The following is a 15,450-nucleotide window of genomic DNA, read 5'->3' as shown; positions in this document are numbered from 1 at the left end:
TCAAATGTACAAATAACAGAAGTGACAACAAAACAGTACAACACAGACATGTGGGGAACACTGGGTCCTGACACAGGAAGTCGTAATTACGTATTTCCCGTAAGCCAGAGGCTAACCAGCTACCAGCGAGAACAACAGACTTATGAGAAACAAACGAAAATTATGCTCATTTCTTTCTGCTTTGTCTCTTGCAGTAGCGCAACTGCAGCCGAAGATGTTTCCGTGACCACATGTATATGAGAGAAGTTCAGTTCGACACCACAGTAATGTTTATTGTCGCCTGCAGTCATGTCAGTCAGGCTGGAGATCAATAGCTAGGTTAGCTGGCTGGCTAACTGGCCGCAGTGCTGCAAGCCTGCAAACATGAAGTTGGTGAGGTAGATGAAGAGCAGGGAGAGATGTCCAGGCAGCACCTGTAGAAGACTTAAACATTGTTTAAATATTCATAACGGTATTTTAATAACACATTTGGGTCAACGGTTCATTGGTAGATGGTCACATGCAATAGCAGGACTTCTGTCATTTTATTTTCCATTCACTAAATATCAAAACAATCCGAGGCCAGACCGATCAGCAGTTTTGTCAAGGAAAATTGGTAGCTGAGGAGCTGTAACGTCTACAAGATGGACAAGAAATCTTTTGACATCGTTTTGGACGAAATAAAAAAGGTAAGTGTACATCTTTAGAACGCCACAGTTACTGAAAAAATATATGCAACGGTTAGGTTATATGTGTAAAAGTCTTTTATGCATAAAATGTTTTATGCGTAGTGAGTTTAGCGTGTACAGGTGTTTGGTCTGGGCTGTAAAGTGAGATGTGAAATGATGAACTGTCTTAACATTAGTCTTGTTCTTTTCAGTGTGTTCTGACAGATCAGAGGATCAAGGCAATAGAGCAGGTGCACGGCTATTTCTCCAGCGAACAGGTAACATTAGAGTGAAAGTTCGTCTGCGAGTGCTTTTGAATACGAATTGCTATGAAGTGTTGGCTGATGTATCTTGTGCACCAGTATACAGTATAAAATGGCACTGTGCAAAAGTCTAGATGGACATGAACATTAAAGCTGGTCAATAAGATAATTATTGTTAACGTGAGAAATTACATCACGGTGTCACAATATGATTTTCTGAGAATTTTGTGGATATAATCAGTACTTAAAAACACTTACCAACTGCATGTTTGATCACAAAGAGAGCATAATTAATCCTGTTTAATTGGATTTAGTGCAGCACTGTGTGTAAAATGTTGAATACAAGTAATTGAATTCATAGTTTATGATGGTATTTTTAAAATATGGGATTACTTTGTCTGTTCCAATTTATCAGATGTCAGAAAAAATGAATATCATCACAACATACTGTGTATTGTAAAAAAAAACAAAAAACTTTTTGAAGTACCGTGTTATGACATTTTGCCATATTATTCATCTCTTCTAAATATTGTTTAAATGTATTTGTCTAGGTAGAAAATAAAAACACTCTATAACAGAATAAACATAAACAAACATAAACATAGTAACACTGAACATTTTGTTTTTAAAAATATATATTAACATCTTTGTTTTAAGGAATACAGTTAGAAGAACACAGGTTTGCTTCCTGACTTCTTAGTGCATCTCAGCCATTGCATGGATTTGTTAAATTCTGTCACCAGTGGGAATGTAACAATACAGTGTATTCTACGGTATTGCAGTGCATTGTATTGTATCATGTATCGTAACATACTTTATTATATTGTATTGTATCACAGTGTATTGTGTCATAGTTTATTGACTAGCTCATGGCTGGAGCATTAGATTGGAACACTCTAAAGCACACCATTAATTTCAAATACAGTACTTTTATTATATTGAATGCTGTAATAAACTGAAAATGAGCATACAGTGTCAGGTGAAATTTTATCCACTCTTTAATTTTGATGTAGCATATCAAATCAAATCAAATTCTAAATTTGGGGGAATCTCCTTATCACCAGCACTCCTGATTTAATTTAATGAAGTATTGGTCAGTTGAAGCAGGTATTGAATGGTAATTATGGGCTTCCTTGAGGAGAGCTTAGGAAATGGTTAAGCTAACACACACATACAAATACACATGAAATCACAAAATTTTTGTTTATTTGTATTTATTGTAATTTCATAGATTTTTAATACAAATAAATACTCCAAATAATTTACATATTTTCTCACATGCCCCAGTGTTTCACACAGTACTATAGTTGTAGTGATTTTTATTTTAGCAATAGTTTTAGCAACACATTTTATAGATACTAAGCATTATATCTGTAAAATCAGTGTCTCTGTTGCTCAGCAAATTGGTTTATCATTATTATTATTATTATTATTATTATTATTATATTTTGTGCACTTTACTTAAGAAATGGTAGCCAGGATCTGCAAAATTGAACAAAACAATCCAGTCAAAACCAAATGTGTAGCAACAATCAATAGGACAAATTTGTTAACTTTAGTGAACCTTGAATACCGTCTATGATATTTGGAAACAATTATGATACTGAATTTGATTAGTCCTGTCTAGCACTAGAAGTAATTTGCCTATAATGATTTACGTCATGTCTTGTTATTAGGTGATTGACATTCTGAAATACTTCTCGTGGGCAGAACCTCAGATAAAAGCAGTGAAAGCGTTCCAGCATGTAAGTGGAAGCTTATTTTCTTGTTCTGTTTAGATCAGTGTAACCGTCATATTGGGTGACCTCGTACAGCAGTTTAAATTTAGTGAGGAGAATTAGCAATAATTAAAATGACTCTTTCTGTCAACAGAAAATGGTGGCCATTCCTACAACCAAGGTTGCAAACATTTTGAACACTTTCACGTTCTCAAAGGACAAGCTCATGGTACTGGAGCTCATAGCACTGTAAGTTGCTAAGTCTGTGTAACAAATTATCAGATGCCAGTTTCACTTGTTTTTGTGTTGTTTGTCAACAAATGCAGCATTCTGCTGTTAAGAGTAATATTTCTTCAATGACAGGAATATATCAGATGCCCATAATTACCGCCCAGTGGAGGATCAGTTCCGTGTTAACCTGTCAGAGAAGAAACGTGCACGACGGATCCTTGAACAGGTAGATGAGCTCTGTACTTAAATCAGTGTTTTGTTATCATTGTGTTTAGGATTTAAAATGTATTAGCATGTAATAACTTGTAATAACTGCATCATAATCTTAACTTAGGAGTCTCCAATGTATTTTACCTTCGTTAGGTGGTTATTAGGTGGTTGCTGATGATGTCAGTAAGATGATAAAGACCTGGGCAATTTTTAAGGCAGTTTGCCAAAATGGGAAACATTATTATGCTCAGGGTCAGTTTGAATTTTGATAGAGTGAACTCAAAAAAAGGACTATTTTTGTATTTGAAATTTCTTCCTAGTCCTTTCTGTCCAAAAGAAATCCTGCTCAGAACTCATTGTCATGGTGTTAGTTCCCAAAGAACAGTGCATTCAAAGACAGCATTCAGTCTTCAGTTCAATTCAGTACTATTATGTAGCAGTCACTATGCACACTGCTGCAATACAATCTAATGAAAAACTGCAAACTGGCAGTTGCAGTGAATGTGTGTTTGTGGTGTGATATTTTGTTCAGGTGTGTAAGGTGGGCTGTAAGGCCCCAGTAGCAATGATCTCATCCTGTGGAATGATTCCTGGCAACCCTTACCCAAAAGGCAAACCCAGCCAGCTCACCGGAACCTTCCCAGTGAGTATCCCACTCTTGAGAAGTCTCGCACATCTCTATCTGTATATATTTAGACTCATTGGCCCATGTCCTGTAAATGCAGTATGTGGACATTTAGAAGTATATGGCAGAAACATATAAATGTAAAATTTCCTGTTAATTCTAAGGGAATGCCTCCAAGAAAAGAGGGAGAGGAGGTGAATGCAGAGGGGAAGGGAATTGCTAACCGCATCATCGGACCCAGCAAACCGGTACGTATCTTTTCTTAGGTAATGAGTTTCTGATTAGTTTTGTGCTTCTTATTAACCACATGAATCTGATAAGCCCAGTACCAGGTTGTTCATTTGAATCTGTCTCCAGAGATTAGATTCAGAGCTTTCTGTGTGCTACTGTATATATTTATCACAGTGTAAAATATGCACAAGGCTTCCTTTATTGTTATGTAAGCACTTATTGATTTGTTTAATCAGGGTAACTTTAAAGCATGAGTGACGTGTGACTTTTCCTATTCATGTGTCGTATTTTTATTAGTGTAGTTTGTAACACAAACTAAATAAAAATCTCTGAATTTTCAGCTTTAAGTCATGTTTTTTAACATATCGAAACAGCAGCATTCATAAGTTGGTTAAGTTTAATTATAGTCTTATGATGTCATTCAGTAAGTTGTTTGACTGTCTTAAATCTTCTCAGACTTTGTACTTTCTCTTTTTTCTGTTTTTTATTTATTTAAATTGTTGTGAACAGTCTCCATCATCCTACAATCCACACAGGCCTGTACCCTACCCCATCCCTCCCTGCAGACCACACGCCACCATTGCACCAAGTAAGGTTTCCCTAAACAGTTAAACCAACACAATTCAAATGATAGAATGAGAGAGAATAGGATATGGCCTGTTTTAAAGGTTGAGAGAGAAATAATGGGTGTTTTGGTCTTAATGAGGAAATTGACAGAAGGCTTTGCTCTTGCTAGAGAGACAAACAGCCAGTGACCAGTGAGACAGAAAGAGAGGAGGAGGTAGGTCAAATTCCTGTCTGACTATTCAGGTTAAACAGAGATGAAAGAAGTACTCATGAAAAAAGTATAGACAGGAAGTAGTGTTCTTTGTAGAGTGAAAGAAAGACAGGCAGATCTGTTCCTGAAGGGAAAGACTGACAGTAGGTAGTTCTCTTTCTAGAGAGAGCGTCACAGACAGGCAGTAAGTTTTCTTTATGCAGAAAGTGGGATGGACTTCATAGTGAATAATTGCCAAGTTGAATGTGTTAAAGCCATAACTGGGCCTAATATTTTGCTCTGAATCTGAATACAGCCCAAGAAGTTTCTGTCTGAGCCTGACCCAACACGACACAGCATTGCGTTTCGAGTCTGAACCTCACCCGAGCCCGACAAAATTCTGTGCACACCTGACCAGACCTGAAACATGTTATCTAGTATGCAGTCCAAAACTGACCCTGTCCAACAAAATTCTGTCTGAAGCTGACCCATCATCACTCATAATGTTGATTAAACCTGTTGAAATAGTTCTGATTACCACATGGTGACAATAATAGGTGTCAGTCTTCAGATCAAGGGAAAATAAAATGACCCAATGTGAAATAATATGCTATTACATAAGTATATCCAATATTCACATGCTATGAAGTAAGCCTCACATTAACAAATTTATTCAACAAGCAGTGCACTTGAGCAACATTCTTGAGGTTGTTAAAGCTGAATGAATTTCCCATAAAGTGCACATCTGTAATGGTAAATATAATGTATTTGCATTAAACCTGCTACATATAACATATTGAACAAACAACATTAAAAATACTTGTGGCCAAACAGTTTAAATGACTTTTTGTCTGCACTCATCTGTACTCTCCTGAAGCGGTTCACTGTTTATTTGCTGTGCATCTATTTTCTCAAAAGCGTGGCATTCCTCAGTGCTAAATTTTGTCAACGACACAAGTGGGTGACTCCAGCATGCCAGATAAATGAAAGAGCTATGTAAACCTGAAAGTGTAATTTGAACCTGACTCCATCAGGCTCAGACGAATATTTCAAACTCTGATATGTGTTTAACATTAAAATTTTGTGGTGAATTAGTGTTTTTGGAGTCGTGTATACCCACTACCCAGTAGGCTCTGTTCCCCTGCTCAGGTGCATACAACAATGCTGGCTTGGTGTCAGTGGGAGGGGTCATTACTGCCAGCGTGCCCCCCCCACCCTACTGTGCCACTCCAAAGTCAGCAGGTATGATACAACTGCTGCTGCTGCTGCTGCTACTGCTATTACTGCCACTTGATGAGCTGCGCTAACTGCCCCCATGCTAACTACTCCTGCCCGTCACCAGCACGCGCTCTGCTGTGCCTGCCTACTGCACTCGGCATGCTCCTTGTTTGGCCTCAGTTCTGCTACTCAGGACCAAAACTCACTCTGGACATCTGGTGTGGCTGGAAATTTAATCATGCATTGAACCAGACATACGGTGTTTTGCTCTGCATGCCCGAACAGTTGAGGCTGTTTTCACCTTGTATTAACATTTCTTTCATGTCCAGATTATATCTGGATATACTTTGCTGTCCATTTACATGTACACTTGCCATTGCAAGGGGAGAAAGCATGTGAGAATATATATTGTTTCCGTTTTACTTCTCTTACTTGTTCCCGTCACCAAATGAATCAAAAAGCTTGGTTTGGATGGTTTCATCGACCCAGAGTGCAAGAAGGCACTTGGTGTTGGGATAACTCCAGCCCCAAGTATTCTCCCTCTTGTGTTTCCTTGTTTATCTACTTAACTGCAAGTCGACACCCATCAGGCGCATCACTGCTTATGGAATTGCTTGCAGATATTTACACTTGTATTGAATGTGGTCAGTCCATCTATGACCACCTCCGGATGTGGTTTGTGGTTTGATGCGATTACAATGCATCTTGAATGTATTTACACTTCACTTAAAATGCAGTTAAAGGAACTCCGAATGTGATGTGATCATTAAAAAAAACTCCCCCTGATCCAAGGTGTAAACAGCCTCTTTGAGTAATGAGGGCTCACTGTAATATGTAAAATGTTTCCCTCTGTTGAACAATGAGGCTCATTTTCACTTACCTTTGACTAATGTAAATGTACTGTGGTTCTGCTGAGTAGCACAGCATATTTACTCTGGAGCAGGTCAGTTGCGTGTGGTTTTGCTAAGTAGTCAGCATACCATTGTCTGGTCCTGAACAGTCTCTGGTTAGTAATTTATTGAAGTTATTGAACTTTCATATACCTTTACTTTAGGTGTTGGGTTTGAGTATGGGGTTATACTGTGGTCAACTAACTATTTAAAAATGCAGCTTTGCATGTGGTGCTTGGGTGCTTGGATCTCAACAGAAAAGCCTTATTTCAGTTTGTTATTAATTTCACTGTTGATGTTAATGCTTTTTTTTTTTCATTTTTGTTTCAGCTTACACTAGACCTGCCAATCAACAGAACCCCCCCTCCAGTGGCTCAGCTACATCCACCCTCTCACCTTCTAGTTCAGCTCCTCCTACTCCGAGTACCTCCCAGCCTCAGCCCACAACTCCAATCACCCCTGTCTTCCCTGGCATGGTCCCGTCTCAGAGCCCTGTTGCCCCTTCTCCTGGCCCCAACTCTTCCTCAGTAATCAGAAGCCCTCCTGTACCTGCTGGCTCTCCTCAGGTTGCTCTTAACTCTAGTGGCCATAGCACCCCCACACAAGCCGCAACCCCTTCTGGCAGAAACACCCCCTCCGTTATCAAGGCTCACACCCCTTCTGGCACACCTGGCAGACCTGGCGCAGGGGTACCAATGTCATCTTTTCATGGAACACCACGTTCAGGAACCCCTTCAGGCGCTCCTGTTCCCTCTCCAAGAGGTACAGTAGACCCTCTGTCTTCTCAGAATGTGCCGCTGACTTCTGTGAAGGCCTTCCAACCTTCTTCTGCTGAGCCCCAGTCAGATCTTATTCAATCCAAATCCTCCAATTCAGTCATTCGTAGCTACACACCTTCAGGGCTGCCAGCTCTGCTCCCTGGACGCTCTACTCCTAGTATGCAGGGCCTGGGGGCTTTACCTTCGGGCACACCCACAGCCACCTGTGCCCCAAGCCCCAAGCCCTCTCCAAACCAATCGCAAGCTGGTATAGCCAACCCTGTGCTCTATGGTGAGCAGTCTCTGAGCTCTGTGGGCCAGCACAGTGGAGGCAGCGGCAGTAATAGCCCTGTCCCGTCTGCCTTCAAAGGGCCATCATCTCGCTCCGGGACGCCCTCTCTCAGCTCACTTGTGATGCCTAACTCCGCTGCCTTGGCGCGCTCTCTGAGCCTCAGTCACAGCAGTGCCTCCCCTCAACCCTCCCTCCCAGGCTCTGCAGTCATGGCTGGTTTACAGGCTCTTTCCTCTCAGCCAGGAGGCAGCCCTGCCACTCAATTCCCCGGTATCTCACCCTTCCCCTCACTGTCCACAGCTTCACCCCTCCCTGGAATTCAGTCCTCTGTCCACTCCTCTGCTTCTGCTGCAGCACCGCCGACCTCCTCCGTGTACTCCAGCCTGGACCCTGCCGGGGCCCCAGCTGGTTCTGCTTTCGGCCTCGGACTGACCACAGCCCCATCCATGTTCCCGGGGCTGGCCCCAGGCCCGAGCCCTGCCTTCCCTGGGTTTGGAGGTTCTGGCACCCCTGCAGCAGGTAGTCCTGTGCTCTCCTCCTTTATGGGGCTCCCAGGAGCCTCTTCCTCAGTGGCCACAGTGGCCCCTCTCCAGGCAGCGGCAGTGGCGGCAGCAGCAGCAGCAGGTGTGCCCTCCACTTCTCCCGTTCTTCCAGGCTTTGCCTCTGCATTCAGCTCCAACTTCAATCCTGCACTGGTTGGCCAACCCGGGTGAGTATTTAACCTCTTCAACTAATGATACTAGTAAAATTCAATATCACGATAGTGCTGGACTTCAGTCATCAGTATCTATATGGGTATACTTTTATTAGTGATATACAGTAATTAAGGACGTCCAGAATTTTGGACAAAAACAGCCCAACGGTGCGACTTTTGATGTTCTGCCAAAAGAGCAAAAAGGCTAAAATTCTAACACATAACAAATCATTTGATGATAATGAAAATGAGAAACTGTTTCTATTGCTCTCAGTACAGACACATTCAAACAGTTTTAGCAGCAGCAGATCAACAGTGGGGAAAAATGCAGGCTGTGTTGAACTGTTTCATGCTTTCAATGAGTGGTTTGTAATGACTGTTCATTCTGAGAGTCAAGAGAGGGTACAACAAGCAAGAATTTCTCCATTATTATATTTGTCCATAAACATGTTTCAGAGATATGCCTCCTTATCTTCATGGTGCTGTTTCTGTATCTACGACACATGTATGTTTACACACCTAATTGCCAGTGAGCAACATGTCAGTGCCTGTATTGATTTTTTGGGCCCATCTATGTGGTGCAACCAGTAGTTTGAAATCTAGAGCTCAGTATCAATGTTTCCCCAGTCACATCCTTAAGGACTGCAAATCAGTCCTTGTTTTTTTTCCTAATACAGCTCCCAGTACTTTATATAAGATAGATAATAAGGGTTATTTAGAATACTGTTTATTTGGCTCAGTTGTGTTGGGATCAAAGATGGATGTGTACTAGCTGAAGGTCCTTGAGGATCAGAAAACTCCTTCATTTTGCACTCCATATTAAATGCTCCCCTTAAAGTTCAAAGTCTAGTTGCCATATACATGTTCAAAGAAATGTACAGTCCCTCACGGTAAAGATACAGATACGATGTGGAAAGTTGTTAGGGTGTGGAAGTGTTCTGTTGAACTTTACTTTGCTGCTGGTAATAAATAGCCTGCAGGCAGAGTGAAATTGTATGTGCTCTAAATGAGACCAAAGCTCAGTTGAGCGCTTTCACATTTTTACTGGATTAAATGTATTCTTCAGTTGTGCCAATATCCAGAAAACGAGTTCACTTAAACTGTATGATAGTTTGTGACTCCTTGGGAATTGATTTCTTCATGTCTGGCACCTAGAGTGTGATTTGATCTTTATCTATGTTGTAATAATTTATAAAGGCAGTCTGATTTAACAAACAGCACACAGGCTGGCCTATCTTTATAGGTTCAAACTAAGGCTGCAACAAACTTACTCCTAACAGTAAACTAATTACTTCTGTATTCTGTTCATCTGTTGATTGTTTTTTAGATTGAACACAAAAATTGTTTGTGTTTCAGAGGAAAATAAATTTAAATGTTGGCACAAAAACTTAACATTACTGTTAAATGTATTCCTCTATTGTAATAATAAAATAGATAAAAACAACTTCATATTACTTTATTTTAAACGTAATACCTTTCCTGTTTTCTTGATTCTAATACACATTTAATCACTTCCCATTTTTGTCAACTTTTATATGATTTATACGATTCTGTTTTAAATGCCTGAGCGATGTCTGTTACATCACTGGGTAAAGGTTTCTGCATTAAACATTGCTATGTTTAGGGCTGGTATGAATGGATGTCATGTTTGTGCATTTGTGATCGTATATTTTAAAGATTTTAAGTGTTAGCAGTGTTAACGCCATCACATTAACTATTTTATCTTCTGGTAGCCTTACTGTTATATTATTAAATTGCTCCCTCAGGACAGTACAATCCCATTTCCAAAAAAGGTGAGACGCTCTGCAAAATGTAAATAAAAAAAGACTGCTATAGAGTGCCTCAAATGCAAATCATGTAAAGACGACATATCAAATGTTGTTTTTTGAAAAATATATGCCCATTTTGAATTTGATGCCAGCAACATGTTCCAAAAATTTGAGACAGGGGAATGTTTACCACTGTGTTACATTACCTCTTCTTTTAACAACACTGTGTAAGCGTCAGGGAATTGAGGAGACTAATTGCTGCAGTTTTCAAGGGGTGATAGGTCTGGACTGCAGGCAGACCAATTCAGCATCCTAACTCTTTTCACTGTGGAGCCATGCTGTTGTAATACATGCAGAATGTGGTCTTGCTGAAATAAGCAAGAGCTTCAATGAAAAAGACATAGTCTAGATGGCAGCATATGTTGCTCCAAAACCTGTATATATTGTCAAGCATTAATGTTGCCTTCACGGATGAGCAAGTCACCCATGTCTTGTGTACTAGTGCACCCCTATACCATTATGGATGCTGGCTTTTGAACTGTGTGCTGATAATAAGCCAGATGGTCTTTGGCCCAGAGGACGCAGTATTTATGATTTCCAAAAAAAAAAAATTCAAATTTTGATTTGTTGAACCACAGGACACTTTTCCACTTGGCCTCAGTCCATTTTAAATGAGTGTGGACCCAGAAAAGGCGGCGGTGTTTCAGGATCTTTTTAAAATATGGTTTCTTCTTTTCATGGCAGAGATTTAACTTGCATTTGTGGATGCAGTGACAAACTGTGGTTTTCAGAAGTGTGTCTGAGCCCATTCAGTGATTTCCACTGCAGTCTGTTTTTAATGCAGTGCCGCCTGAGGGCCCGGAGATTATTGGCTTTCGGCCTTGTTCTTTGCATACAGAGATTTCTCCAATTCTTTTGGTTCTCTAAATATTTTAGTGATATTATGTACCATAGATGATTTAGTGATATTATGTACCAAGAAATGTTAGAATGTTAGAAATGTTAGAAGCCATTGTGCCCCTCGTGTGTATATTCCTAACATGCATATTACCATTATGGAATTTTTAGGTACACAATACATTAACAATAAAAATCCACATTGACAGTTTTAATAGTTGATGTTTTGGTGACTTGGTTTAAACTGGTTTAAACAGTCAAGCTCACTGATGAAAAGTATGTGAGGGTATGCATGAAAACCTGTAGGAGCCAATGATTCTAATGAGTCTAATGATTTCAAAGGGACAAAAGGATTATCAGTTTTCTTATGTCACCAAGTCTTGCTTCTCTTATGTGTTTAGCAGTAGTCTCCAAGCCCCAGGAGGCACTGCGTTTCCTGGACTGCTGTCATTCCCTGCTGGAATGCCTGGCTTTTCCTCCAGTGCTGCTCCTGCTGCACTTTCGGGCCTCCACAACCCCGCTGTGCAGTCTGCACTGCTGCAGGTACCAAATAACTCCAAACACTCAAATTATTTTCCCCTCCAGAGGTTTCTTACAGTCACAGACTGGACACAAAGGAAGTTTGTAACTTGCTAATATTGTCCTCTAATGTTCTACTAATATTGTGTTAGATGCAGTGATACATTGGCTTCAGTCTAATGCTCATTTACTTGTACAGGCTCATTCTGCGTCAGCACTGGACAGCTTTCCACCTCAGCCCAATGGCTTCAGCAGCTACCCTCCAGCTGCAGGGACCCCCTTTCCCCCTGCGGCTGCAGGGACACCCTTCCCTTTGCAGCCGGGTCTGCATCCTCAGCTGGGCTGGCAGTGACCCTTGCTCAAGGGGGAACTACTTGGGGAACACAGTACCTCAGTGGGCCAAAGGGAGTGAAAGAGTGTGTGAGATGTGGACTGTAAGGGAGGGTTAGTGTTATTAAAATGAAAGGTGCCCTGTATTGAGAGAGAGAGAGGCTGTTGAGGAAGAAACAGCCCAAACCACCCTGCTGTTGTAAACTTCTGTACAAGAGAATGAGCAATCTGATGTTACATGCAAACCTTCTTTCTGGTCTGTACCTCGCTTAAGTAGCGTTACTCCTAGACATATGGTTTTCCATTGAAGTTTGAAAGATGAACTGAAAAATGCTCATGGATTAGCGGTTTGAATAGATCTCATTGTTGGAATGAACTTTATCAGTACTACAGTATTCTGTGGTATTATTATTATTATTTTTTTAAGTAGGACTTTACCTTCAGTTAGCATACTGGTAACGTTTTACCCAAAAAAGTCTTTTAATCATGATGTAATGGATGCATGGCATTGGATAAACTGTGAAGAGGACTGTCTACTCGCAATTTCGTGAAATTCTGAGTCAGAATTTCTGAACAGCCAGCTATTAGTAATATACTGTATGAAAATATACCCTTGAGACTGGGTAAAGGAACTGTTAAATGTGTGTGATGTGTTTGTTAGGTTATTATTATTATTATTATTATTATTATCATTATGTTTTTTAAAAACCTTTTTATACATGCTGGTGTCTGCATAGATGAACTTGGATAAACAGGATTCTGCCGTAGTTTACGGATGGTGGATCTATATATTTGTTTCTAGATGAAGTTGATGACTCTCAAATACTGTACTAGAAACATCGGTAGATGTAGACTAGTTTAAATATCATGAAATAAATCTTTTTTTTCCCTAAATACCTGCTATTTAGTTTGAATTGTTTAACTATAGGGATGCACCGATATGGGAATTGTGGGCTGATGGTAATATTTAATATTTTTCATGTATATATCTGCCGATACGCAAACATTTATAAGATGTAGAATAGCAGTGGGAGATATGGAAAAAGTAGTTTATCACGATACTTAAGAACTTTTCACGATACACATTATGCTTCACGGTACTTTGACCCAGACAAAAATGCAGTAGTAATGTCATAAATTCTTCAAGTACTAAAAACATCCACCGTATACTAAGAACTTAGAATTCATATTGTGTATCACAATAAGAATAATTGTTGCAATATCGATTATTTATTTAATATTGCCAACCCCTAATGTAACTGGGACTATATCAACCTGGCTTAGCACTACAGATAAATGAAACATTTAGTTCTGTAGCTTTACAAGTGCAGTAAAATGAATAAAATGTGAACATTTTAGCATAGCAGCCCAACCTAAACATGCTCTTCCGAAGTACAACAAATACATCAAATTTCAGGTTTAAAATGTTAATATTTTTTAAGTAATTACCTGCACTGTAAAAATATAGTCTAAAATTATATCATGTGGTGACAAGTTACTAGTTTTCATTCATCAAACACTTTGAATGAACCATTGTTCATGACAAACCATTTTTACAGCGTGACGATACCGATAAGATTCCACTGTCGTGGTGCATCCCTATTTAACTGTTTGTCAAACTATGTACTTGTCCAGGCAGCTTTCTTGATATTGTAACGCCTCACTTAATTATAATAAGCTCTTCATTTTTAGCACTGTATAGTATAATGTAAACACTGCATGAAATTCATGAAAATTGGACTAACTCAGGCATCAAGGATATGAAGTTACTCATTGCAACACCTACAATTAAAACATACACGAGACTTTGCATTCACTTCTTGAAAAGGTTGAAGTCTGTTATTTCATATATATATTAAAAAAAAATACAACTTGAAATCTGTCCATTTTTCTGAAGTTCCTCAGGGATGTCTAGGAAGTCATGTTTTTATGGTTTAGGGGAAAACTGAAGTCACAGTTCTGACCCCAGCATGCTAGGTCAAACTTCCTTTTTAACATACAGAAATGTGCGTTCAAGCAAGAGGGGAACTTCCATCATGGAGCACTGTAATTCTGTTGCAATGGCTGAAACACTGCCCATTAATGTTCTTTTCCTTTTACCATTATACACTGGCTTCAGCATACATGCCAAGATACTGAATGTATCCATTTTTCAAGTGGTTCTTTTGATGCATTTATCTTTGGTTTAATAAAAATAGATTTTCCAACCATAGCAACTGGATGCAGTCTTGTATAAATGTGTGTAAAAATGATAGAAAGGTAGTGATACTGCTGTAACTCTCAGTCATGTGATTTTACATCATGAAGTGTTCCAACCTTGCCCTCCCATTTCCTGCAGTGTTGTGCAACAACAGTTTATTGCTAAAAGATTAGTGGTACTTCCCAACTTCAATCATTAACTATCATCAACTAGTTAAAAATTCATTCTTATGTCTGCTGTAGCTGGTAGGGCTAAAGTTTTACCCAGTTGTCTGTGGTCTCGTCGCAGTCTCACAGAGGAAATGGGCAAGGTGGGTGCATGTGGTATAACTTTGGTACAATTTCAAGCACTGAGGTTTTACACATAAAATTCTCAGAGTAATTCAGACACGGAGTTAAGGAATAATTTGTATTAATAAAGCTATACAGCATATTGGAATTATATTTAAAAAATATTATTTAAAAATCTGTTGGAATGTTAGCAAAATAATAGAGAGCAGTTGTTGGGTTTGGTTGTCTTAGCTCTCAACAGAATCAGTAGGGGAGAGCAGAGTTGGCTGGCTTGGCCCAGTTTCCCAAAAGCATCTTAGTGTTAAGATCATCTTAACTGGTGGAGAGAGTGTGTCCGTTCTGATGCTCACTCTACCATCTCTGTGCTAAGATGCTTTTGGGAAACCCAACCGAGAAATTATAACTTGTTAACGCTGTGCCAACTGTTCCCATAATGTGCCAACCGACCACACAATGGAGCTGGTTGGCACAAGTGCACAACATAAATTCAGTCATGAATCTCTCGAACAGACTGAATTGATGGACGACTGGGAGTGGATATGGCACAATACAGTAAACCACAGAGCACAGACTGGTTTATCCCTATGAAAAGCCAAGGTTTTAGTAGAAAATGAAAAGTATCTTTATTTTATTGGGTAAAAATTGATATTTTTCTAATAATCAGCTATTTCTGTTGTTCCCTGTATTATTTACTTGCTCAGTCAACCAAACATATCCTGAATACATTACTGCACAGATTTCATCCCTGATGTTAGAATAATGGCTTGAGATACTGCACTGAAAAACAATACTTACAAATTATTAGATAATATTAGATATTATCTAAGGACAATGACTTTTTAATTGGAAACATGATGAGTAATGTTTTATGGCTGCATAGCTGACAGAGTCACAAGGCTTTTAACTCACTG

General features: G+C 39.5%; 1 protein-coding gene across 3 annotated transcripts; it reads left to right on the top strand.

Annotated features, from left to right (window-relative positions):
- The first annotated feature begins 95 nt into the window (after positions 1–95).
- Positions 96–14,261, top strand: proser1 (proline and serine rich 1). 3 transcript variants are annotated; one of them, XM_036594410.1, is made up of 12 exons: positions 96–668; positions 860–925; positions 2,587–2,655; positions 2,783–2,877; positions 2,992–3,085; positions 3,602–3,712; positions 3,859–3,942; positions 4,436–4,514; positions 5,832–5,924; positions 7,121–8,549; positions 11,605–11,743; positions 11,919–14,261. In XM_036594410.1, the coding sequence occupies exons 1-12, from the start codon at positions 624–626 to the stop codon at positions 12,069–12,071; spliced, it is 2,457 nt and encodes an 818-aa protein (XP_036450303.1). In that variant the 5' UTR covers positions 96–623; the 3' UTR covers positions 12,072–14,261. The 3 variants fall into 3 exon arrangements, with proteins under 3 accessions (XP_036450303.1, XP_036450302.1, XP_036450304.1); XM_036594409.1 differs by having other exon boundaries at positions 11,602–11,743; XM_036594411.1 differs by lacking the exon at positions 5,832–5,924 and having other exon boundaries at positions 11,602–11,743.
- The last annotated feature ends 1,189 nt before the right edge of the window (positions 14,262–15,450 follow it).

This window comes from Colossoma macropomum, unplaced genomic scaffold, assembly GCF_904425465.1.
Source record: "Colossoma macropomum unplaced genomic scaffold, Colossoma_macropomum, whole genome shotgun sequence".
In the NCBI taxonomy this organism is placed as follows: domain Eukaryota; kingdom Metazoa; phylum Chordata; class Actinopteri; order Characiformes; family Serrasalmidae; genus Colossoma; species Colossoma macropomum.
This window is presented reverse-complemented; position numbering and strand designations above follow the sequence as displayed.